Source organism: Nansenia antarctica (assembly GCF_963989245.1).
Source record: "Nansenia antarctica genome assembly, chromosome: 7".
In the NCBI taxonomy this organism is placed as follows: domain Eukaryota; kingdom Metazoa; phylum Chordata; class Actinopteri; order Argentiniformes; family Microstomatidae; genus Nansenia; species Nansenia antarctica.
In genome coordinates, this window is record NC_137677.1 from 10,837,568 (window position 1) to 10,860,389 (window position 22,822).

Consider the following 22,822-nt stretch of genomic DNA (forward strand, 5'->3'; position numbering starts at 1 on the left):
AGACTTACATTGCAGTGAGTGCATACATTTTGTATTTTCAGTATATGATATATACACTAGATACAGTATATATGATATAGTTTAGTTTAGTTTAGTTTATTTATTTAGCACACAAGAAATTGTGCAAGGAGGGAACGAAGCCCAGAAGGCTTGTACAGAGTTCCACTCCACGTCCATATCATTGTTTCAAATGAAAATCAAGGGACACTTACTGCACGTCAATAGGAGAAAAGAAAAGAAACCGCAAACAAAATCATATCCATCGGGCAGAAAGGTAGGATAGCACATACAAACACACAAGACAAAAACAAAACAAACAAAAATAACTGAAAATAGATACAAGGATAGTAAGATTAGTAAAAAAATAAACATAGATTTCCATCTAGCCCACCTTTCAACGGGAAAAGCACTACAATATAAAATAAACAGCTTATAACGAGATTAAATATTTTTTCTATTGCTTTTTGAAAGCCGATCGAGGTGTTGATCTCAGTGGCGAGCTCAAGGTGTTCCAGATTTTCGGACCTCTATAACAAATGTTAAATTGGTGGCTAGAAGTTCGACAGAAAGGTAAGTGGAGGTCATTATTGAATCTTGTTGGATAAGAGTGGATGTCAGATGAGAAAATAAAGAAACTATGGAAAGTAGAAGGAAGATCTTGCTTGTTGTTGATGAATTTGTGTATGAATAAGCATGTTTGCAAAATATTCAGTTTATTGATGGGTAATAATGAATATTTCCTAAATAGTGGTGCAGAAGGTTCGAATCTGTTAGAGTGAGAGATCATCCTTAGGAACCTCTTCTGGATAACAAGTAATTTGTTGAGGTATGAAGGATAAGTAGCAGCCCAGACTATATTACAGTAGTTGATGTAAGGAAATAAGAAGCTATAGTACAAGGTTAAATGAGCAGAGGAGTGGATCAGGGGGCAGACCCTTCTCATTATACCAAGCATCTTCATGGATGTCTTGCAGACCTGATCGATGTGAATATTCCAGTTTAAACCTTCATCAACAATGACACCTAGGAATTTGGTATGTTGAACTTGAATAATGATGGTTCCATTGATTGATATTTTAGCGTCATCTTTGGAGTAGCACTTGTTTTTGTTGCAAAAGATCATGAAATTACATTTTTTTACATTGAGGGTTAATTTATTCAGTTGGAACCAGTTAGAGGCAATTGATAATTCTTCATTAACACATTCAATCAAAGATTTGAAGTCTTCATGTACAGCTATTAGGTTGGTATCGTCAGCGAATAATAAGGGGAGAAGGTTTTTGCAAGACGTAGACAAGTCATTGATGTAAAGTAAGAATAGTAACGGGCCCAAGATGGAACCTTGTGGAACCCCAGAAAGAATTCTTGATTTCTTCGATGAGCAGCCGTTGCAGGAAACAAATTGTTCTCTATTATCCAGATAGTTGGTAAACCATTTAAGAGCAGTACCTTGCACACCATATCTATTAAGCTTGGAGATAAGAATGTTGTGGTTAACAGTATCAAAGGCTTTGCTTAAGTCTAGAAAGACACCAAGAGCAAATTTTTTATCATCCAGTGCTGTAGAAATAGTGTTGACAAGTTGCAGTAGTGCATGCTCAGTGGAGTATTTCTTACGGAATCCATACTGATGGTTGTACAGGATGTTGTTCACTGTTAGGTGCTTAGAGATTCTTGTGTAGACCAGTTTCTCCAGGATTTTTGATAAACAGGGCAGAACAGATATAGGACGGTAGTTGCCGAAGTCCTTTGAGTCGCCTGATTTATAGATTGGTATAACTTTGGCGATTTTGAATTCCTGAGGGACGATGCCAGTTTGTAGGGATAAAGAAAGGATATGAGTTAGGGGATGGATAATATATTCAACAGTTTCTTTAATAAGAATGGTTTTGATACCATCGTGACCATGGGCAGAATTCTTTAGGTTCATTATTATATCATGTACTTCATTGTTAGTGGGGGGATCCAAGTTGAGAGTGAAGAAAATTGGCCTTTGATTAGGCTACAAGGGTGCACATCAGAGGCCTTGATACTAGATGCTAAAGACGTGTCAACATTAACAAAGAATTCATTAAAACCATCAGCTATATCTTTTGGAGTATGGAGGGTCCCGTCCTTCCCTAGCATCTCAACAGGTGCAGCAGGTGGAGATTTGGTGCGATTTAGTAATTGGTTAATGATGTTCCAGGTTGACTTGATGTCGTTCGAAGCTTGACTAAATTGATCTGCATAGTACATTTTTTTTGTTTTCCTTAGTGAGGCGGTAAATTTGTTTTTTAATTTCTTATAGGTTTCAATATTTGTAGGAGTAGGGTTCATAAGAGCTTTCTTATATAGTTTATTTTTTTTACGAGAGCATTTTATTAGCTCTTTGGTAATCCAAGGTTTCCCTTTGGAGGAATTTATCTTATTTTTTGAGGTGGTCAAAGGAAAGCATGTAGCCAAAGCAGAATTGAAAAGGGTTAAGAATGAATGGTAGGCTTCATTTACATCATGGAGCTTAAGAACCACATCCCATGACATAGCACTAATAGCAGACTTGAATGACTCCATGTTCTTTCTGGTATATTTACGATATGATCTCTGGTTGTGGGCAGGGTTATTACATTTAGCATTTACATTCTCTGATGGGTGAATAATCTGGAACACCGGGAGATGATCAGAAATGTCAGACATCAATAGACCTGAGGTGATTTCAAAATCCAGAGAGTTGAATAAGATGTTATCAATAAGAGAGGCTGATATACACTAGATACAGTATATTTGATATATACACTAGATATTTACTGTATCTATCTATATACACTAGATACAGTAAGGTCCCAGTATATATTATATATACACTAGAAACAGTATGGTCCCAATATTATATATACACTAGATACAGTATATATGATATATACACTAGATACAGTATATTTGATATATACACTAGATATTTACTGTATCTATCTATATACACTAGATACAGTAAGGTCCCAGTATATATTATATATACACTAGAAACATTATGGTCCCAATATGATATATACACTAGATACAGTATATATGATATATACACTAGATACAGTATATATGATATATACACTAGATACAGTATATATGATATATACACTACATACAGTATATATGATATACACTAGATACAGTAAGGTCCCAGTATATATGATATATACACTAGATACAGTATATATGATCACTACATACAGTAAGGCCAGTATATATGGTCCCAATCGAAAACAAATCGAGACGTAAAGAGAAGACCAAGTACATCCAGTACGCAGATCCTGTCCACAGATGGTGCTGGTCACGCCCTCTATCTCCTGCCTGCAGGTCAGACTGAAGTTGGCCAGGCGGACGTCGACCAGTGTGAACTGGCCCGTGGTGCAGTCCTCCTTCAGCGGCGCGGCCTGGAGCCGGTCGTTCAGCCACAGGAAGAACCTGACCACAGAGACAACTGGGGGTTATGTTTTCAACGCCCATCCGTTGCAGATGGGTGTCACGGTAAAAGTTTCAAGTTTCAAGTTTTTTTATTGTTACGTCACATTACAAGTGTAAGAGAGTAAAATTCGTAGGCTTTGGTTCCTGGCATTGCAGCACAAGAGAATAAGGCAAAAGGCAAGATAAGTCAAGATAAAAAGTGACAATAGTACAAGACATAAGTGACAAATAAGACGGGATACAGTTAAGCCGGGTACACACATAAAGATAATCTGGCCGATTTCGGGCCGATTTTCCCCCTTCCAACCAAAGACAGAAAACGCCCGATTATCGGATGGCTCTAAAGATTATCCTATAAGATTATCCTGTGGTGTGAGGTGTGTTAAGAGTCAATCTCTCCCGACAATCTGCTCTGAAAATTGTCGGGGGCGACAATCGTAAATGTCAAACGTCTTCAATATTTACGACCAAAAATCCATATACATGTGTGTACCCAGCTTTACTCTCAAATGTTGATCACTATCACTGTCCGTGTTAATCAGATGAGAAGACTGGATGACAAACAAACCCACCTGGAGACACACCTGGTGTGTTCGGTCTGGCAGACCACGGTCAGGTTTGTGCCCATGGGAAACGGAGGTCTTGGTTTGACTGTTATAGATCCCGTACATGGATTGTCAATGATGAGAGAGGAGGTAGAAACCAGGAAATAGTCTGTCCACAAAGATCAACAACATCCAACAAGGTTAGAGAGCACATGCAGTACTCTTAGAAAAAAGGTTGTAGTTACTACAAACAACAACAACAAAAAGGTTCTTCATGTTTCCCTGTACGTGGAACCCTTTGAAACCCCTTCTGGTTTCCTTATAGAACTCTTTTAGGTTCCATGATCAAGCCTTTTTCACAGACAGGTTCTGCTACATGGAAAAATAACGAACCATTTGTTTGGTATGAACTAGAACCTTCTTTCTAAGAGTGCATTATCATTCATCACATGACAAAAACACAAAGATCACCTACGTCTGATTCTGCAGTTGAGGAGAAAGATGACCATGCATCTCCACACCGCTCCCAGCAGAGCCATCTCCTCAGCTCTCCTCTGGCTCTCTGTGATTAATGACACACCACACATAAATCCATCTTCCCTATAAATCAAAATGAGCACATTCAACAATCAGAAGCTTGGTTCTTAATGGCGTTCAATGAAGTCACAAGTAGGCCTATACTTCAGAAAGAGCAATACAGTGTAGATAACCGACAGAGAATATAACTTTGAATCTATTATCCAAAATCAGTATTTTATGCTAATAATTTTAGGACATCTGCATAATATTTGTTTGTATACAGCAGCAGATAATTTACAGAACAACATTTACAGAAGAACATTTACAGAAGTACAACCAGCTCTCGTCTCATCATAACTAGAATAGGACAGATATCTCCCTCTCTCAGTATGTCTGCACACAAACCTACCATGAATACACCTGACCTTTAAGTTAAGGTGACTTTAAATAGTGTACAAAGTTTGGGTTCTGCTTTATTTTGTAGTCAACTTTTGACCTGATCCTCTCTTAGTAATTCCATAACTACATTCTATTATTTATTTTTTTACATTTTAAAAAATAAGGCCTCCATAAGGTTGATTCAAACAGGCATAATCACTTCTTACTACATGATTTCTCATGTATTTATTTTTATCGTCGACCAATTAAATACCAGGTGAGACAAGGGGCTATCAACATTTGTAGAAAATCACAACAAAAAGTTATTCATCTTACCTTAGGTAAAAGGTATAAGGTAAAATACACATGTGTACATAACAATTGCTCTGGCCCTCTTCATCTCTCTCTCTCTTTCTCTCACTCTCTTTTTTTCTCTCACTCTCTCTCTTTCTCTCTCTCTCTCTCTCTCTCTACTCACATTATCTTGTTTTGGTAAAGATATTCACGGATGGTATTACTCACAGGCATTTCACAGCTTCAAAATCCACTTTGAAGAAGATGACAGATTTGTGGCTGAATATCAAAAAGTGACTGAATAAGATTCTCTCCATAATATAGTCACCATTCAGCTTTCACATGGTAGCGAGCTGTTTTTTTGTCTTTGCTTAGCTCTTTGGCTGCTTTAAAATGCCAATGACCTAGATCGGTGGCATTTTACCGGCATTTTACCGCATGCAGAGACTTTGAACATGAGTGTAAGCACATGGTGTTCTACATCTCTCACCACTGAGAAACTGTTACCTCAACACAGGTGAGTGACCTCAATAACTGCCCTCAATAACGTGTTTGGTTGTGAGGTAACATACTTGTCTGGGGAGAGACGCTCACTCGTCTAACCATGACTGCCACCCAGCACAGTCATCATGTAGAAATGACCAGAGCCATCTCTGAAGTTCCTCCAACTGAGGATGGAGATGGAGTAGATATAAACAGGAGTAACACACGCACACACACACACACACACACACACACACACACACACACACACACACAGTAAACGAGGATTTTGAGTTCCTAGAACTCTCTCTGTTGTATAACACATTCGTACACACGCAGTAGTTCAGTTTGTCTCTGTTCCATAAATGAAAATTAAATAAACCAAGAGACTATTGCTACCTTATCTTATTCTTATTCTTCAGATGACAAACATAAAAACACAGAGAAAAAGTACCACCTGTTGACCTACCATCTTTGACCTAAAGTTCAGTCTGCACAACTATATTGTCAGCCTCCTGCCTGAGTAGCATGTCACATAATAAACATGAATTACAGTAGAATTACCTTGTAAATGACAGAGGGACATCAACACAGAGCACTTTCCCATCCTGGAAAGACAACGGTTAGACAAATGAGAGCATTGCCACGTGTCTCTATGAGCTCTCTCAAACAACCCACGATCGTATGTGTGTGAGAGAGAGAGATATAGAGAAAGCAGAGTATGTATAGTGTGTGTGTGTGTGTGTGTGTGTGTGTGTGTGTGTGTGTGTGTGTGTGTGTGTGTGTGTGCGGGTGTGTGCACGGCATGAGAACAAAGAGTTTGGGTTAGGGTTGGTTGCCCTAGTTTGTTGAGTTCCTTGCTTTCAGTCTGTTTCCATCTCTAACTTCACAGGGGAAATCCCACCATTACTAAATGCTGAACAGAAGTTCAGAAAACACTCTGGAAAGGGTCAGTTCATGTTCATATCAAAGAGATCATAGTTGCTGAAGTGGCTGCTGAAGTCCTCAGAGGTGTTATTTCATAATGAAATGATGGTGTCAGTGATGTACCATTGTACCATTGTAATGATGTATCATTCCAAATAATTTGCCTTTTAAGCACATGTAGTATTTCTTTTAAATTTTAATTTGCAGACATTTCTAAAAACTTGTTTTCACTTTGTCATTATGGGGTAATTGTTGTCGATTAAACACCTGTCTATCAAAAACACCTGTCAATCGAAAACTCCAACCCCCCAACAAAACGTGTGTGGGGTGGGGCACATTAAAAATCCCGCTGAGGGCCTAGGGCCGACCCTGCTGTCGCCAATAGTGCAACCTGCCAATTGAATGGTGAATTGAAGCTACCTCTATCAGGTTCATATGTGTGTAAATCTGGTTCTGATACTATAGCACTGTTCAAAATATTACATGTTGATTGAGAGGATGGAAGCTTAAGGAAGTGTGAATTGTTAAGAAATGATATGGATCTATGGAATGAGATGAATAAGTTGTAAAACCTTTGGTTTCCATATGAAAAATATTATTTTTCAAGGTGTCATTCCCTTATGTACCACAAGTGGGGGGTTATTGTCTACATTCAGTATGCTTTCCACAAATACAAATGTACTGTATTTCCATATATTTTTCAGTATTCAAATAACTATTACAGTGAATATTTAGCATGACTTAGGTTGACCTTTGATAATGCTATTATCATCATTCATATTCAAGCTCTGTGTATTGGAATGTTAATGCAGGAATGGTTTACATGGCAGATCATACAGTGCTCTGCTTAAGTAATTGGTCAGTGAAACATTTATTCTTCTTTTGGGTCTACACTCCAAATGTTTGGATTTGAAATCAAACAATTCCAAAATAAAGTAATGCTTCACTGTCCCATTACTTACATGCAGAGCGCTGTAGCCTATACTGTATCATAGATGTATCATAGATGCAGCATGCCATGTCATCCCAGACCGTGTTGATCTGCTGTGGCTATACGATACGCTCTGGGCAACATTAATAGGGGATTAGTGGGAAAGTTCAATCGATATTTTCTAAACCTTTGGTCCTGAAATGAAACACTACACGGTCATGATGACTAGGCAGATTTCACCACCTTTGAGATCCAATGAATCAGTTATTGATTGGTCTCACATAGCTAGACTGACAGACTAAGATATAAACCATTCAATGGTCAAACTGATGTATGAGATCATAGACTCGGTAAACACTAGTAAAGAGCCCTCTTTTTACGTCTTCTGGAGTGGAACCAGAGCCTCAATATAAAGGAGAGGAAGCTTACATAACGGCTTGTATTAATCCAGTTACGTAACTCGCCGAACTGAAACTCTGTTTTGACTTGCAAGTTAATGAATCATCTTTTCTCCTGATGTTTTAGAAATACTGTTCAACAGGGAAAAAACAATTTGGAGGACAATTTGTAATTTTGTGTAAATTAAAATAATGTACATTGAACGATACAGTAGATGTGCTTAAGTGAAGGAATCTAAAAGAAACCGCCAGCGTAATTAATATGTTGTGTTTTAGTGTCTCTGTGTCTCTTATTGTGTTTTTATTGTGGTAATTATTAATGTTGTATGTATTGGCTGGTGCAAATAGGTTATCAAATAAAGAGAAATTTGATTTAAAAGTACATTTAATTTACATTATTATTATTATTACATACATAATCAAATAAGGCATTACTGTCTAATAAAGACAAGCCGACCACACAGCATGGTGTCTCAGAGAGAGAGAGGGTTTCCATGGGCTTCAGGCAGGACATGGTGGTTCTCTAAGGGTTAACCTGAACTCCTGGCTGTGTTTTAGCAAAGGGACTTCAGAACAGAAGTTGACATACAGTGTTGACAGAGCCTGAAAGCGCTTCAGCTGTACATGGTCTAAGCGCCTAGGGGTTCAGCAGGAATTCAGCGCGCCTTGGCATAGACCTTGAAGGGGTAGGGTGTGCGCGTGGTGCCCACGATTCCCTCCAGACTCAGGTCCACCCCGTCCAGCGTGGAGAAGCTGAACTTCTGGAACAGGCTGACGAAGAAGAGGAACATCTCCATCCTGGCCAGGCCTTCCCCCATACACACACGCTTACCTGCAGGAGACACATATAAAGTTAGGTCCATATATATTTGGACACAGACAGAATTGTTGTTATTTTAGCTTTGTTTACCAAAACATTCAGGTTACTGTTACTGTTATTAATACAAGCCGTTTTCAGTCACGCTGCTGCATGCTCCTGGAACAAACTCCCTGAAGAAATCAAACAGGCCCAAACCCTTAAAATATTTAAATCTAAGCTAAAAACCTTCATGTTTTGCACCAGTTATGATTAAACACAAACACTTCTATCAATGTCTTTTTTCCATTAACTATTGTCTTTTTAAATGTTTTATCTATTTACTTCTTATATTTGCTTTTATTCATTGTAATTTTTATTTTCCTATGCTCCTCTTGCTGTATTTTTTTAATAATGCATGTAAAGCACTTTGAATTGCCCCTGTTGTATGAAATGTGCTATACAAATAAACTTGCCTTGCCTTGCCTTGCCTTACTGTTATATAATGAATATTGGCTTAAAGTGCAGACTCTCAGCTTTAGGGTAAGGATATTCACATCCAAATTGAAGGAAGGGTTTAGGAATTACAGCTCTTTAATATGTAGCTCCCTCTTTTTCAAGGGACCAAAAGTAATTGGACAATTGACTCAAAAGCGTGTGTCATGGGCCAGTGTGGGCTATTCCTTCATTATTTCTTGATCAATTAAGCAGGTAAAAGGCCTGAGTTGATTCCAAGTGTGGCATATGCGGTCAACAGAGCTCTCAATGCAAGTGAAAGAGGCCACCCTTAGGCTGCAAAAACAACCAAGAAAACACACACACACACACACACACACACACACACACACACCACACACACACCTTTACTTCGTGTAGAGCCAGAGAGGGAATGCAAGTCATGTCCTGACTTCTCACAATGCCTACAAGCTGAGGGTCAGGTTTCAGGTCAAAGGTGTGACAGGGTTACCTGCAGAGAAGGGCAGGAACGCGTCTCTCCTCACAAACTTGCCATCTGAATCCAGGAAGTGCTGTGGATTGAAGTCATCTGGGGTCTCCCACTCTGTCTTATCAAACAGCACAGAGGTCAGGACGGGCATCAGGGAGGTTCCCTAAATACAACATAGAAAGAAAACAATTTACATTACATCATCTCAGAAAGTTCCACCTCCCAGATGATCTAAGAGGGTAGATCTTAGGGTTAGTGTATGGTTGGCGTAGCTGGTTTACATCAGTATTTTAATTTAGTGCAAGTGCTTAGTGCCAATGCGGGCGGGGGCGGTGGTGGTGTGTCTGAAATGTTATTGCTATTTTCAAGGCCCGAATTTGTCAGTGCAACAGATGACTGATGAATGGCACTTGACCTACTCACTGTCATGAACACACCTCTATTACCGCTACTCCGCCCACATGAGCACAGATAAGACAGCGCACAAGGAGAGGACGTGAGTGTAGACTACTGAATTGCATGCACCCATGGCGTGTGAGTCACCAGACTGGCATGTAAACACAGAGACAGACCCTCACTGTCCAGTCACACGGTCACTGCAGACAGGGAGACTCCAGGAGGAACACAGACACTGGCACACGTCTGGCACACGTTTCTGCTTAACCAGGTAAATCATGTAGGGTTGAATGCAGAAAGAGCCAGGCCACTCAAACACACACACACACACACACACGCATGCACATACACACAAACAAACACACACACACACACCATAAACACACACCTTTGGAATGAAGTATCCCCCGAGTGTGGTATCTTTTTGGGCCATCCTGAGTGCGTTGAGGGGTACAATGTTGCCCATCCTCTGGATCTCATGGATGACGGCGTCAGTGTAGGGCATGTTGAGTCTGTCGGCCATATTGGGCTGGCGGGACTGTCCAATCACACTGTCTATCTCAGCCTGGACCTTCTCTGTGTGGTACAACAAAGGGCTTGTACAAAGAAAGAAAACGATATTGTATCATAGAAAACGACTTTGCTAGTGGATGGAATTGTGGGTCAGGGTTCAGGGTTCAGGTGTGGAGGTCAGACTCACCCTGGATGTGAGGGTACTTGATGAGGAAGGTGAGGGCCCAGAGTAGGGTGGTAGAGGTGGTCTCAGTACCGGCCAGGAACATGTCCAGAGAACACAGCACCAGGTTGGCCTCGTTAAAACCCATCTCAGGGCGACCTTTATGCTGTCAGGGGACATCGAAGAATGTCATATATTTGATAGTAGATAGTTAGATGGATAGATAGATAGAGGGTGAGTCAGATGGAGCGATAGATAGATAGATAGATAGATAGATTACCTTCTCCATCTCTATGAGGAAAGCGTCAATGTAGTCTTGTGGGGAGCTGGGGTCCAGGTCCTTCCTGTGCTTGTCCACATACTCTCCTATGAAGGCGTCCAGGGATTTATAGTAGTGGAACATGTCATTATGGGGTCCTGGGAGGTGCTTCATCACAGCAGGGAATGACTCATACAGCTACAGGGGGGAAATGTGCTTATGTCAAATGAAGAACTGTATTCTGTTCTACTGATTCTAGTTCAAACAACCCTTTTGCAACCCTTTTTTTTAGAGTGTATGAATGAGCTTCCGGTTGACCTACCTGACCCCATATGGATCCCTCCAGGCGGATAGCCTCAGACAGGTATTTCAGCATGGTCTGGAATTCATGGTCGCTGTAGTCAAACCGCCTCCCAAACACCATCTGGCAGATGATATTGGACACAGCATTGGTGAAAAGAGTTGTCGGGTTGAAGGGCTCACCTGAGAAAAAAGAGGGAGGACGTTGAATGTACTGTCTTCTTGATAGGCCACCTTCTCTACCCGCTCCCTGTCTTCCTCCACCACCTACCTCTCTCCTTCTCTACCCGCTCCCTGTCTTCCTCCACCACCTACCTCTCTCCTTCTCTACCCGCTCCCTGTCTTCCTCCACCACCTACCTCTCTCCTTCTCTACCCGCTCCCTGTCTTCCTCCACCACCTACCTCTCTCCTTCTCTACCCGCTCCCTGTCTTCCTCCACCACCTACCTCTCTCCTTCTCTACCCGCTCCCTGTCTTCCTCCACCACCTACCTCTCTCCTTCTCTACCCCCTCCCTGTCTTCCTCCACCACCTACCTCTCTCCTTCTCTACCCGCTCCCTGTCTTCCTCCACCACCTACCTCTCTCCTTCTCTACCCGCTCCCTGTCTTCCTCCACCACCTACCTCTCTCCTTCTCTACCCGCTCCCTGTCTTCCTCCACCACCTACCTCTCTCCTTCTCTACCCGCTCCCTGTCTTCCTCCACCACCTACCTCTCTCCTTCTCTACCCGCTCCCTGTCTTCCTCCACCACCTACCTCTCTCCTTCTCTACCCGCTCCCTGTCTTCCTCCACCACCTACCTCTCTCCTTCTCTACCCCCTCCCTGTCTTCCTCCACCACCTACCTCTCTCCTTCTCTACCCGCTCCTTGTCTTCCTCCACCACCTACCTCTCTCCTTCTCTACCCGCTCCCTGTCTTCCTCCACCACCTACCTCTCTCCTTCTCTACCCGCTCCCTGTCTTCCTCCACCACCTACCTCTCTCCTTCTCTACCCCCTCCCTGTCTTCCTCCACCACCTACCTCTCTCCTTCTCTACCCGCTCCCTGTCTTCCTCCACCACCTACCTCTCTCCTTCTCTACCAGCTCCCTGTCTTCCTCCGCCACCTACCTCTCTCCTTCTCTACCCGCTCCCTGTCTTCCTCCACCACCTACCTCTCTCCTTCTCTACCCCCTCCCTGTCTTCCTCCGCCACCTACCTCTCTCCTTCTCTACCAGCTCCCTGTCTTCCTCCACCACCTACCTCTCTCCTTCTCTATCCGCTCCCTGTCTTCCTCCACCACCTACCTCTCTCCTTCTCTACCAGCTCCCTGTCTTCCTCCACCACCTACCTCTCTCCTTCTCTATCTCCTCCTGTAGGCAGCGGGTCTCCTCACAGATGTTCTGCTCCAGAGAACTCTTTCCCAGGCCAAAGCTGCGAAGGGTGGACAATGCGAAGCGCCGCTGGTTCTTCCACGCCTGACCATTACTCTGGAAGATGCCCACTGTGGGAGAGAGAGCACAGGATGAACAGGAGCTGGAATAGAATGAATTGATTATCATTGGCGATTAAATTCTGACCATCTTTATTTGAGAAAAAGATATTGGTGTCAACAGCAAAAGGGACAAAAAACAAAGATAAAGCCTCCAGAGATTAATGAGAGATTCAAGAGATTCATGTGAGAAAAATTAACGAGCCAAGGATAGATCCTTGCGGTACCACAGATGTTGGAGACAATCAGTTTATCATTGACTGTGATCATTATGACGCTGGGTGAGGCAGTGAGTGAGAGAGAGAGTGAATCACCTGTTTGCCCTTGGGGGTACACTCTTGCAGCTATGTGGCTGAAGGGGCGGTCCGCAAAGTTCTCTGCCTGTGTCACTAAGGCTTCCTTCACCATCTTATACCCCGACACAATCACCGTCTTTTCTTGGCCCATACGCATATTGAAGACGTTCCCATAGATGTCGGCTAGCTGTGGAGACCAGGCCCATGAATTAGACCCGTTTCATACAGCTTGTGACTCTGATAGCATACAGTACATGTCTCAGGACATTGTTTACAAAATACAAATCAATAATGTTTTTTTGTATAACAGTTTACACTCTCACTACCATAGTGCTCATATCGCACTAGACTATAATATGCAGGATGAACCGAGCGGGATGAACCGAACGTTGGGTTAAGGCGCACAAGATCCGCACAAATGAATCTTCCATGGGTATTGCATATATAACTTAATGATAGTTTAGCAGCACCTGCTGCTGGAATGACCGAATTTTAGCAACAAATGTATGGAGAATTGTAAATGTTTTTTCTTGAGAGATTTCTCCTAGAAGGCTTAGGCGGGCCGAAAACAGCTTTAGGCCTAAGCCTTTTCAATGCAGAAAAAACCTTGCCTTGGTTATGAAATGCCTAGATAATTACTATAGTTTAATCTGGTCCAGTAGCCTATATGTGACACTGTCTGGTCAATTGGTCCGCAAGTCAGCATCCGATTTAATGTTCAGACTTTTATTTAGAAAAATGTAAACACATTTCAGCGTTGTTGAAAATCAATGACACATCTCTAGTCAACTAGGTAGCAGTGGGGATTACTCAACCAATCTATTGCATTGCAGTGTTTTGGCTTGACTAGCGAGTTTGTGTTGAACGTTGAAACGTATTTCCGTGCTTCAAAATAAAAGTCTGAACATTTTGATTGGTTGCCGACTTGCGGCCCAAATGACCAGACCGTGTCACATGTCTAGCTGCTTACCTTGGCCAGGTAAATGTGAGGCTGTTTGCCATCGACGCTGAACACATTTCCCACAAAGGGCAGAGCCAGTGGTCCGGGAGGGTAGTTGGGTGGATTCCTGTTTCTGAGGAAATCAGCAATGAGGAGGAAGGCAAGACTAAACAGCAGAATTCCCTTGAGGTCGAGCCACAGCCAGAGAGCATAGAGCCACATGCTGGAGAGAGAACAGGAGACTGACTGGTGCTTCACCCTGCCTGCAGTGCAGTTAGGGATGATATCATGCTTGCTCAATACTCATTATGGACTTTGTTATGTAACATAGAGAGGCGTACCCAACGTATTAGCTATGTCTGTAGAAGGTACTCTGATTTACTGTAAACCCCATGCTTGCATGACTTTGAACCATGTTTGAATTAATTCGATTTTACACCTGGTAATCAATATTCCTGTAATAAAAAAAGCCATGCTCTATGGTATGTGGCTGTTAATGTTGTTGTACAGGCTGTTCAATACCTCTGGCTTAATTTGTGATAAGATGAGATACACATTCATGACTTCATATGGACCAAGTGGTTTGAGGTCAGGAGAGTTTGAACAAGCTCAAATAAGTGAACGTATACATGTTATGAAAGAAAACTTACTCAGGGTTTCTGCGTAACTGCCAAGCACTGCCATTTATTTGAACTCAGGGCACTGCCATTTATTTGAACTCAGGGCACTGCCATTTATTTGAACTCTTTGGAATCTCTCTAACAACTACTCTCATTCGTTCTCTCTCTCCTTGTCCAGTGACACTACTTATACAAACAGGAAGTATAATGAAATAACTTGGGAAGAACTGTGGGCTATTCAAGCATAAACTTGTGTGTAGCTTAGATTGCTTGAATGTTGTATATTGATAGAATGAGAGAATGTTACATATTGATAGAATGTTATATTGCACCTTAATCAGATTATGGGTGATAAAGGAATGCAGTTATGCAATCAGTATAGTTACATAAGTAACTATGTAACTGTATCTCTGGACAATGTAAGTGAATACACCATGACACATCTTTTCTCCTAATTAGAATCTTAATGGAGTGTATTAATTGACACAAAGCTCATACTGTACAGTGCATGCACACGATTAAACAAAATGCACCAAGTTGGGTGCAGACATCTTTGGAGGGTTGTTCATTACTACTGCCACTGTCTACTTTCCCAATAATACAATGCCATTGTAAAAGTCACCCTAATGAATAGGTATATATATATATATATATATATACTGTATGTAGCCTGACCAGTTTGAGTTAAAGCAATCAGACCCAATGATTGTTGACGCTCTGTAGGCCAGGCTGCTTCTAGTTATAACAGTTTTACCCAGTACTACTGTATCTCAGTAAGTCACTGTATAATAATATATAAAATAGCAAAAATCCTTTACTTTTCAGTCGACATACATACATAATCAAATAAAGCATTCAAACAGTGTGATGTCTCAGAGAGAGAGAGAGAGAGAGAGAGAGAGAGAGAGAGAGAGAGAGAGAGAGAGAGAGAGAGAGAGAGAGAGAGAGAGAGAGGGTTCCATGGGCTTCAGGTAGGGCATGGTGGTTCTCTATGGGTTAACCTGAACTCCTGGTGGTGTTCTGTCCAGAGATCAGATGAGGAGGGTTTAGTCTCACTACAACACACTCTCCATTTTTTGAGAGATGGGATTCTGGGTCCCGAGATGAAGCATGTGTTTAACATATATTTGGTTGTGTCATGAGGAGAGGGGGTTCAGCAGGAATTCAGGCGGGTCTTGGCATAGACCTTGAAGGGGTAGGGTATGCGCGTGGCTCCCACAATTCCCTCCAGACTCAGCTCCACCCCGTCCAGCGTGGAGAAGCTGAACTTCTGGAACAGGCTGACGAAGAAGAGGAACATCTCCATCCTGGCCAGGCCTTCCCCCATACACACACGCTTACCTGCAGGAGACACACACACACACACACACACACACACCTTTACCTGGTGTAGAGCCAGAGAGCGAATGCAGGCATGTCCTGACTTCTCACAATGCCTACAAGCTGAGGGTCAGGTTTCAGGTCAAAGGTCAAAGGTGTGACAGGGTTACCTGCAGAGAAGGGCAGGAACGCGTCTCTCCTCACAAACTTGCCATCTGAATCCAGGAAGTGCTGTGGGTTGAAGTCATCTGGGGTCTCCCACTCTGTCTTATCAAACAGCACAGAGGTCAGGACGGGCATCACGGAGGTTCCCTAAATACAACATAGAAAGAAAACAACTCACAGTCCAAATTCTGGATACAGAACTGTACAGTAGATAATCTCAGATAGACCTATAGAGTTTTAAACACAGTGGTGGGTGCACAGTGATCATATTATGAGGAGTGCCCAGGTATTCAACGTGTGTGATCCCCCAACCACATCAGACAGGCCAACACCCTCCCAACATTTAAACAGGCCCTCAAAACCCACCTCTTCAAGCTCGCCTTCACCAGTTAACCCTCTCCCCCTCCCCTTCCCATGTGTCCCCAGCACTACCATAATTGGCCCCTATACTTTCTTTTATTTATTTTTAGTTTCTTTTTATTATTACTACTCAATCTTTTCAGTTTGTAAAGCGTCTTTGAGTGTCTAGAAAAGCGCTATATACTGTAAGTCTAATGTATTATTTTTTATTATTATTATTATTATTATTATTATTATTATTATTTGAGTGGGTGTAAATGTTCATTTTGGTGGTTCAGTGCCACCTGCTTTGCTGGAGTGTAGTGTCAAATCAGCTTCAGAGTCTCAGGTGAAGTCATTTATTGGCACCAGTAGATGATGTCATGCACCAGAAAGCCATTGACAACCTATAGACAATCCTCCTGAAGAAGACCATGTATTGATCGATTGGCTGACGCTAACCCTACCTAAGTCATCGACGGTCCCCGCCTAGTTGCTGATGAACTAACAGGATGGAGGGGAAAGCAACACGGTGGAAGTGTGTTTACTTAGGGAAGGATACAAGGAGAGGACGTGAGTATAGACTACTGAATTGCACGCACCCATGGCATGTGAGTCACCAGACTGGCATGTAAACACAGAGACAGACCGTCACTGTCCAGTCACACGGTCACTGCAGACAGGGAGACTCCAGGAGGAACACAGACAGCACTGTCTGGCACGTTGCCATGGATGTTGTGCATTTCTACTTAAATAATGTAGGGTTGAATGCAGAAAGAGCCAGGCCACTCACACACACACACACACACACACACACACACACACACACACCTTTGGAATGACGTATCCCCCCAGTGTGGTATCTTTTTGGGCCATCCTGGGTCCGTTGAGGGGTACAATGTTGCCCATCCTCTGGATCTCATGGATGACAGCGTCAGTGTAGGGCATGTTGAGTCTGTCGGCCATATTGGGCTGGCGGGACTGTCCAATCACACTGTCTATCTCAGCCTGGACCTTCTCTGTGTGGTACAACAAAGGGCTTGTACATTCAGTTCAGCTTGTTGCTCCTATTGCTACAATAATTATATTCCAGACTAGAGAGAAACCTCTATTCTATACTAGACTAGCGAGAAACCTTTGTTGCTAGCGGATGGTGTTGTGTTCAGGATTTCACTTGTTGGTCAGGGTGCAGGTGGAGCAGAGGCTGAGGTCAGACTCACCCTGGATGTGAGGGTACTTGATGAGGAAGACGAGCGCCCAGAGTAGGGTGGTAGAGGTGGTCTCAGTACCGGCCAGGAACAGGTCCAGAGAACACAGCACCAGGTTGAACTCAGAGAAACCCATCTCAGGGTGACCTTTATGCTGTCAGGGGACATCGAAGAATGTCATAAAGTGAGATTAGTCGACAGACAGAGAGAGAGATAGACATGGATGGATGGACGGACGGACGGACGGACGAAATAGATAGATAGATAGATAGATAGATAGATAGATAGATAGATAGATAGATAGATAGATAGATAGATAGATAGACAGACAGATAGATAGATAGATAGATAGACAAATAGATAGATAGATAGATAGACAAATAGATAGATAGATAGACAAATAGATAGATAGATAGAGAAATAGATAGATAGATAGATAGATAGAGAGTCATAGATAGATAGATAGATAGAGAAATAAATAGATAGATAGATAGATAGATAGATAGATAGATAGATAGATTACTGTACCTTCTCCATCTCTATGAGGAAAGCATCAATGTAGTCTCGTGGGGAGCTGGGGTCCAGGTTCTTCCTATGCTTTTCCACGTCCTTTCCTATGAAGGCCTGAAGGGATTTATGATGGCTGAACATGTCATTATGGGGTCCTGGGAGGTGCTTCATCACAGCAGGGAATGCCTCATACAGCTACAGGGGGGAAACAAGGTGTGAAACTCTATGTCTAAGGACAGAACCGGTTCTGATACATCTTTTATTTTTAGATTTATGATACATACAGTTAGGTAATGATTTTCACTAATGTGTTATGTTAGGGCCTCCTCCCTCTCTGTTGTCCCTGTTCTGTTTGTTGTCTTGCAGTGGGGGAGGAGGCCTGGTTATAGATATAAATATAGCGGTTGTGGCGCAGGAGGCAGAGCAGGTGTCTAATGATCGCAAGGTTGGCGGTTCAAACCCTGGCTGGCCATATGTCGAGGTGTCCATGGGCAAGACACTGAACCCCAAAATTGCTCCCAATGAGCGTGGTAGCTTGCCGCCATTGGTGTGTAAATGTCTGTGGGAATGGGTAAATGAGAGGTCATTGTAAAGCGCTTTGGAATAAGGCGCTATATAAGTCAGTCCATTTATCCATTTAGTCAGTCCATTTGTAGATGCGGCGCACCTGTGGCCACGCCTATTTAGGCTGTGCCTATTTAGGCTGTGCTGTTAACACGCAGTGTTTGTGGCAGACCTTTTCTTGTGTTTACACCTTAAAACATTCCACATGCCTACTGATCACTCAGCCACACCCTACACCATTGATGATACTGACTATCACGTCCCACTTCTATTCTGTTTACTTTAGTCTTTAGTTAGTAATAAAATATTGATTATTTCTCGACTTGTCTCCCTTCATGTCACTCCCTTTGAGCCAGGTTAGTGACACATGGGGGCTCGTCCATTGGGTTGTTTTTGTAGGACCTTTTGTTGTAGTTTGGTTAGCGCTCTTTCTATCACTGTTTGATAGGCGGTTCAGTGATTTTGGATTTTGTTTGGTTCTTTGTTAAGCGCAAACATGTGGGAGATACGTTTGGGTATTGTTTTGTTGATGCTGTGGGCATCTTAGTTACCTTTCTGTTGTGGTTTGTGGCAACAGTTATTGGTATTGTTTGTTTGTGTGCTGGGGAGAAGAAAGAGGACTACAGTTTGTCTCCAGACACTTGCCCAGGCTGGATAAATAATACCGTTAGCCGTCTCAAGGAGACTATTAAAACGGTTGTGATTGACAATCTGATTCAAGCTGGTATCCTTAAGGGATCTGTACCCCTTAAGCCTGCGCTTACTCCCGTGAGTAGTACTTTGACATTTGACCAACAAAAGGAGTTGTTGTTGTTCCAGTTTGAGCATGATAAAGAGTCAAAAAGGTATGATGAAGCGGTTAAATTAGAGCTTGAAAAAATGTCTCAGGATACAGAACAAGCTGAACTAGAAATACATCGGGAGCGTCTTAAATTGATCAAAGGGAGTGACAGTTACAACTGTAAGTGATTTTAAGACATTTGCCATGTTTCATATACAGAACACTGAGTCAGGCTCCGAGGTCTGAGGTTGTGAATGATTCTGACACAGTATGATACACCAATCGCCATGAGTATGACATACCAAATGTGTGCCTACCTCAGAATGGAAGAATTATATTCTGTCCTACTGATGCTAGATCTATGATCGAGCTCCTGGTTGTTTCCTACCTGACCCCATAGGGATCCCTGCAGGTAGAGAGTTTCAGCCAGGCATTTCAACATGGTCTGGAATTCATGGTCGCTGTAGTCAAACCGCCTCCCAAACACCATCTGGCAGATGATGTTGGACACAGCATTGTTGAAAAGAGTTGTCGGGTTGAAGGGCTCACCTGAGAAAAAAGAGGGAGGACATTTACTGTACTGTCTTCTTGATAGGCCACCTTCTCTACCAGCTCCCTGTCTTCCTCCGCCACCTACCTCTCTCCTTCTCTACCCGCTCCCTGTCTTCCTCCGCCACCTACCTCCCTCCTTCTCTACCCGCTCCCTGTCTTCCTCCACCACCTACCTCTCTCCTTCTCTACCCCCTCCCTGTCTTCCTCCACCACCTACCTCTCTCCTTCTCTACCCCCTCCCTGTCTTCCTCCACCACCTACCTCTCTCCTTCTCTACCCCCTCCCTGTCTTCCTCCACCACCTACCTCTCTCCTTCTCTACCCGCTCCCTGTCTTCCTCCACCACCTACCTCTCTCCTTCTCTACCCCCTCCCTGTCTTCCTCCACCACCTACCTCTCTCCTTCTCTACCCCCTCCCTGTCTTCCTCCACCACCTACCTCTCTCCTTCTCTACCCGCTCCCTGTCTTCCTCCACCACCTACCTCTCTCCTTCTCTACCCGCTCCCTGTCTTCCTCCACCACCTACCTCTCTCCTTCTCTACCCGCTCCCTGTCTTCCTCCACCACCTACCTCTCTCCTTCTCTACCAGCTCCCTGTCTTCCTCCACCACCTACCTCTCTCCTTCTCTACCCGCTCCCTGTCTTCCTCCACCACCTACCTCTCTCCTTCTCTACCCCCTCCCTGTCTTCCTCCACCACCTACCTCTCTCCTTCTCTACCCGCTCCCTGTCTTCCTCCACCACCTACCTCTCTCCTTCTCTACCCCCTCCCTGTCTTCCTCCACCACCTACCTCTCTCCTTCTCTACCCGCTCCCTGTCTTCCTCCACCACCTACCTCTCTCCTTCTCTACCAGCTCCCTGTCTTCCTCCACCACCTACCTCTCTCCTTCTCTACCCCCTCCTTGTCTTCCTCCACCACCTACCTCTCTCCTTCTCTATCTCCTCCTGTAGGCAGCGGGTCTCCTCACAGATGTTCTTCTCAAGAGAACTCTTTCCCATGCCAAAGCTGCGAAGGGTGGACATTGCGAAGCGCCGCTGGTTCTTCCACATCTGACCATTACTCATAAAGAGGCCCGCTGTGGGGAGAGAGAGCACAGTAGAGAGAGTATGAACAGGAGCTGGAATAGAATGAAATCTATTGATTATCACTGACCATCTTGATCTGAGAAAAACATGTTTATGTCATCAGCAAATAGGGTTAGGGCAATGTCATGCAATGGGCCATGGATGGATCCTTGATTCTGTCTCATTCGATAAACAATCTGTTTATCATTGACTGTAATGTGGTTATGATGATGCTGATATTTTATGATTGACACAGTTATATTGCTATGATGTCTGTCGCCTTGTGGTAGTTTTTGTCTAAGTCAAGGCATGTTTCTGACTAAGATAATGTTATTGCGTGCAAACTCAAAGGACTGAATTTTATTGACCACTGGAACATAATAATTCTGGTGGCAGAGATACCTATTAAAAAGAGATGGCCTCCACTTAAACAGATCCAGAGAATACCACCTAACAAACAACATACTCTTCAACCTCATAACCTGCACCCCCCTCCCTCGATGCTCTTGAGCCAACTGAAAGGCCTACAACACAGGATTCTTCGGACTCAGCACAGTCAACTGAATTGTTCACAGTGGATAAACTCCAGGTTTCCCTACGGCCCTGCGACTCATTAAAAGTCAGTAACACACAGTAAAAGGCCCTCCAAACTCATCACAGCTGGCTGAAATGCGAGCTGCAGATAACCTCTCAGTCTCCCCACACTCATCACAGCTGGCTGAACTGCGCTCTACAAATAAACTTGCCTTGCCTTGCCTATTGTCCGAGGAATGTATTTGTTGTAATTCTGGTATGTTGTGTTTGCTATTTCTTGAATATGTTGAGTGATTCCCCAACTGTTGGTAATCAGTCTTGGCATGTCTGTGTTTGTGTGCGTGCGTGCGTGCGTGAGTGTGTGTTTGTGTTTATGTGTGTGTGTATGTGAAACAGTTATTCACCTGGTTGCCCTGAGTGAAATCTTGCCGTCATTGGGCTGAAGGGCCGGTCAACAAAGTTCTCGGCCTGTGTCACCAGGGCTTCCTTCACCATCTTATACCCCGACACAAACACCATCTTGTCTCGGCCCAGAGTCACATTGAAGACGTTTCCATAGACGTTGGCTAGCTGTGGAGACCAGGCCAGTGAATAAGCCCCCTGTTGTCTAGCATGTGACTCTCTGATAGCATACTTGTCTCAGGACACTATTTACAAAATACAGAACAATAGGTTTTCAGATTTATTTGATAACTTTTTACTGAATGAATAGAAATAGCGCAGACATTTTGATGTAATAGCATTGTTCACAGAATGTGCATGTTTTCTGAATAATTGATGATATTTGTTGACCTGTAAGCATAGCCTCTATAGTCTATTGTAATAATAGTTAGCCACTATGATAGTGAAAGGAAGTCTTAACACATTGAGTGTAAACTGACACACAAGATAACCTTCAGTATCAGTGCTGGTAATGCCTAGATGCTTACTCATCTGGTATACAGTATCTGCTTACCTTGGCCAGGTAAATGTGAGGTTGTTTGCCATCGACATTGAACACATTTCCCACAAAGGGGAGAGCCAGTGGTCCGGGAGGGTAGTTGGGTGGATTCCTGTTTCGGAGGAAATCAGCAATGAGGAGGAAGGCAAGACTAAACAGCAGAATTCCCTTGAGGTCGAGCCACAGCCAGAGAGCATAGAGCCACATGCTGGAGAGAGAACAGGAGACTGACT

The 22,822-nt window shown here is 43.2% G+C and overlaps 3 protein-coding genes across 3 annotated transcripts in view; all 3 read right to left on the minus strand.

Moving 5' to 3' along the window:
* The window catches only part of il23r (interleukin 23 receptor), a 17,163-nt gene extending 11,680 nt beyond the window's left edge, over positions 1–5,483 (minus strand). The window contains exons 1-4 of the mRNA XM_080536536.1: positions 5,406–5,483; positions 4,462–4,548; positions 4,014–4,155; positions 3,272–3,441 (exon numbers count right to left, since the gene is read on the minus strand). Coding sequence (XP_080392662.1) covers positions 3,272–3,441; positions 4,014–4,155; positions 4,462–4,525 — 376 coding nt within the window. The 5' untranslated portion in view covers positions 4,526–4,548; positions 5,406–5,483. The remainder of the gene's footprint in view (positions 1–3,271; positions 3,442–4,013; positions 4,156–4,461; positions 4,549–5,405) is intronic.
* A 2,707-nt stretch (positions 5,484–8,190) lies between these two features.
* LOC308162257 (cytochrome P450 2J2-like) lies at positions 8,191–14,250 on the minus strand. Its single transcript, XM_080536397.1, has 9 exons — positions 14,024–14,250; positions 13,072–13,240; positions 12,617–12,769; positions 11,312–11,472; positions 11,011–11,187; positions 10,755–10,896; positions 10,443–10,630; positions 9,680–9,821; positions 8,191–8,748 (listed from the first exon to the last, which is right to left on the minus strand). The coding sequence occupies exons 1-9, from the start codon at positions 14,213–14,215 to the stop codon at positions 8,573–8,575; spliced, it is 1,500 nt and encodes a 499-aa protein (XP_080392523.1). The 5' UTR covers positions 14,216–14,250; the 3' UTR covers positions 8,191–8,572.
* Positions 14,251–14,698: 448 nt separating this feature from the next.
* On the minus strand, positions 14,699–22,796 carry LOC308162380 (cytochrome P450 2J2-like; the record flags this gene model as incomplete). The annotated part of the gene is made up of 9 exons (XM_080536537.1): positions 14,699–15,954; positions 16,104–16,245; positions 17,269–17,456; positions 17,658–17,799; positions 18,174–18,350; positions 19,889–20,049; positions 20,974–21,126; positions 22,054–22,219; positions 22,605–22,796. The coding sequence occupies 9 exons, from the start codon at positions 22,794–22,796 to the stop codon at positions 15,767–15,769; spliced, it is 1,509 nt and encodes a 502-aa protein (XP_080392663.1). The 3' UTR covers positions 14,699–15,766.
* Between the last annotated feature and the right edge of the window lie 26 nt (positions 22,797–22,822).

Excerpts from the sequence above, each read along its gene's own strand:
- LOC308162257 (XM_080536397.1), bottom strand. The coding sequence starts at position 14,215 with ATGTGGCTCTATGCTCTCTGGCTGTGGCTCGACCTCAAGGGAATTCTG. Across the intron at positions 12,770-13,071 it reads GTACCCCCAAGGGCAAACAG|TGGGCATCTTCCAGAGTAAT; the intron begins GTGATTCACTCT and ends TCTCTCCCACAG. Across the intron at positions 10,631-10,754 it reads CAAGTACCCTCACATCCAGG|AGAAGGTCCAGGCTGAGATA; the intron begins GTGAGTCTGACC and ends TGTACCACACAG.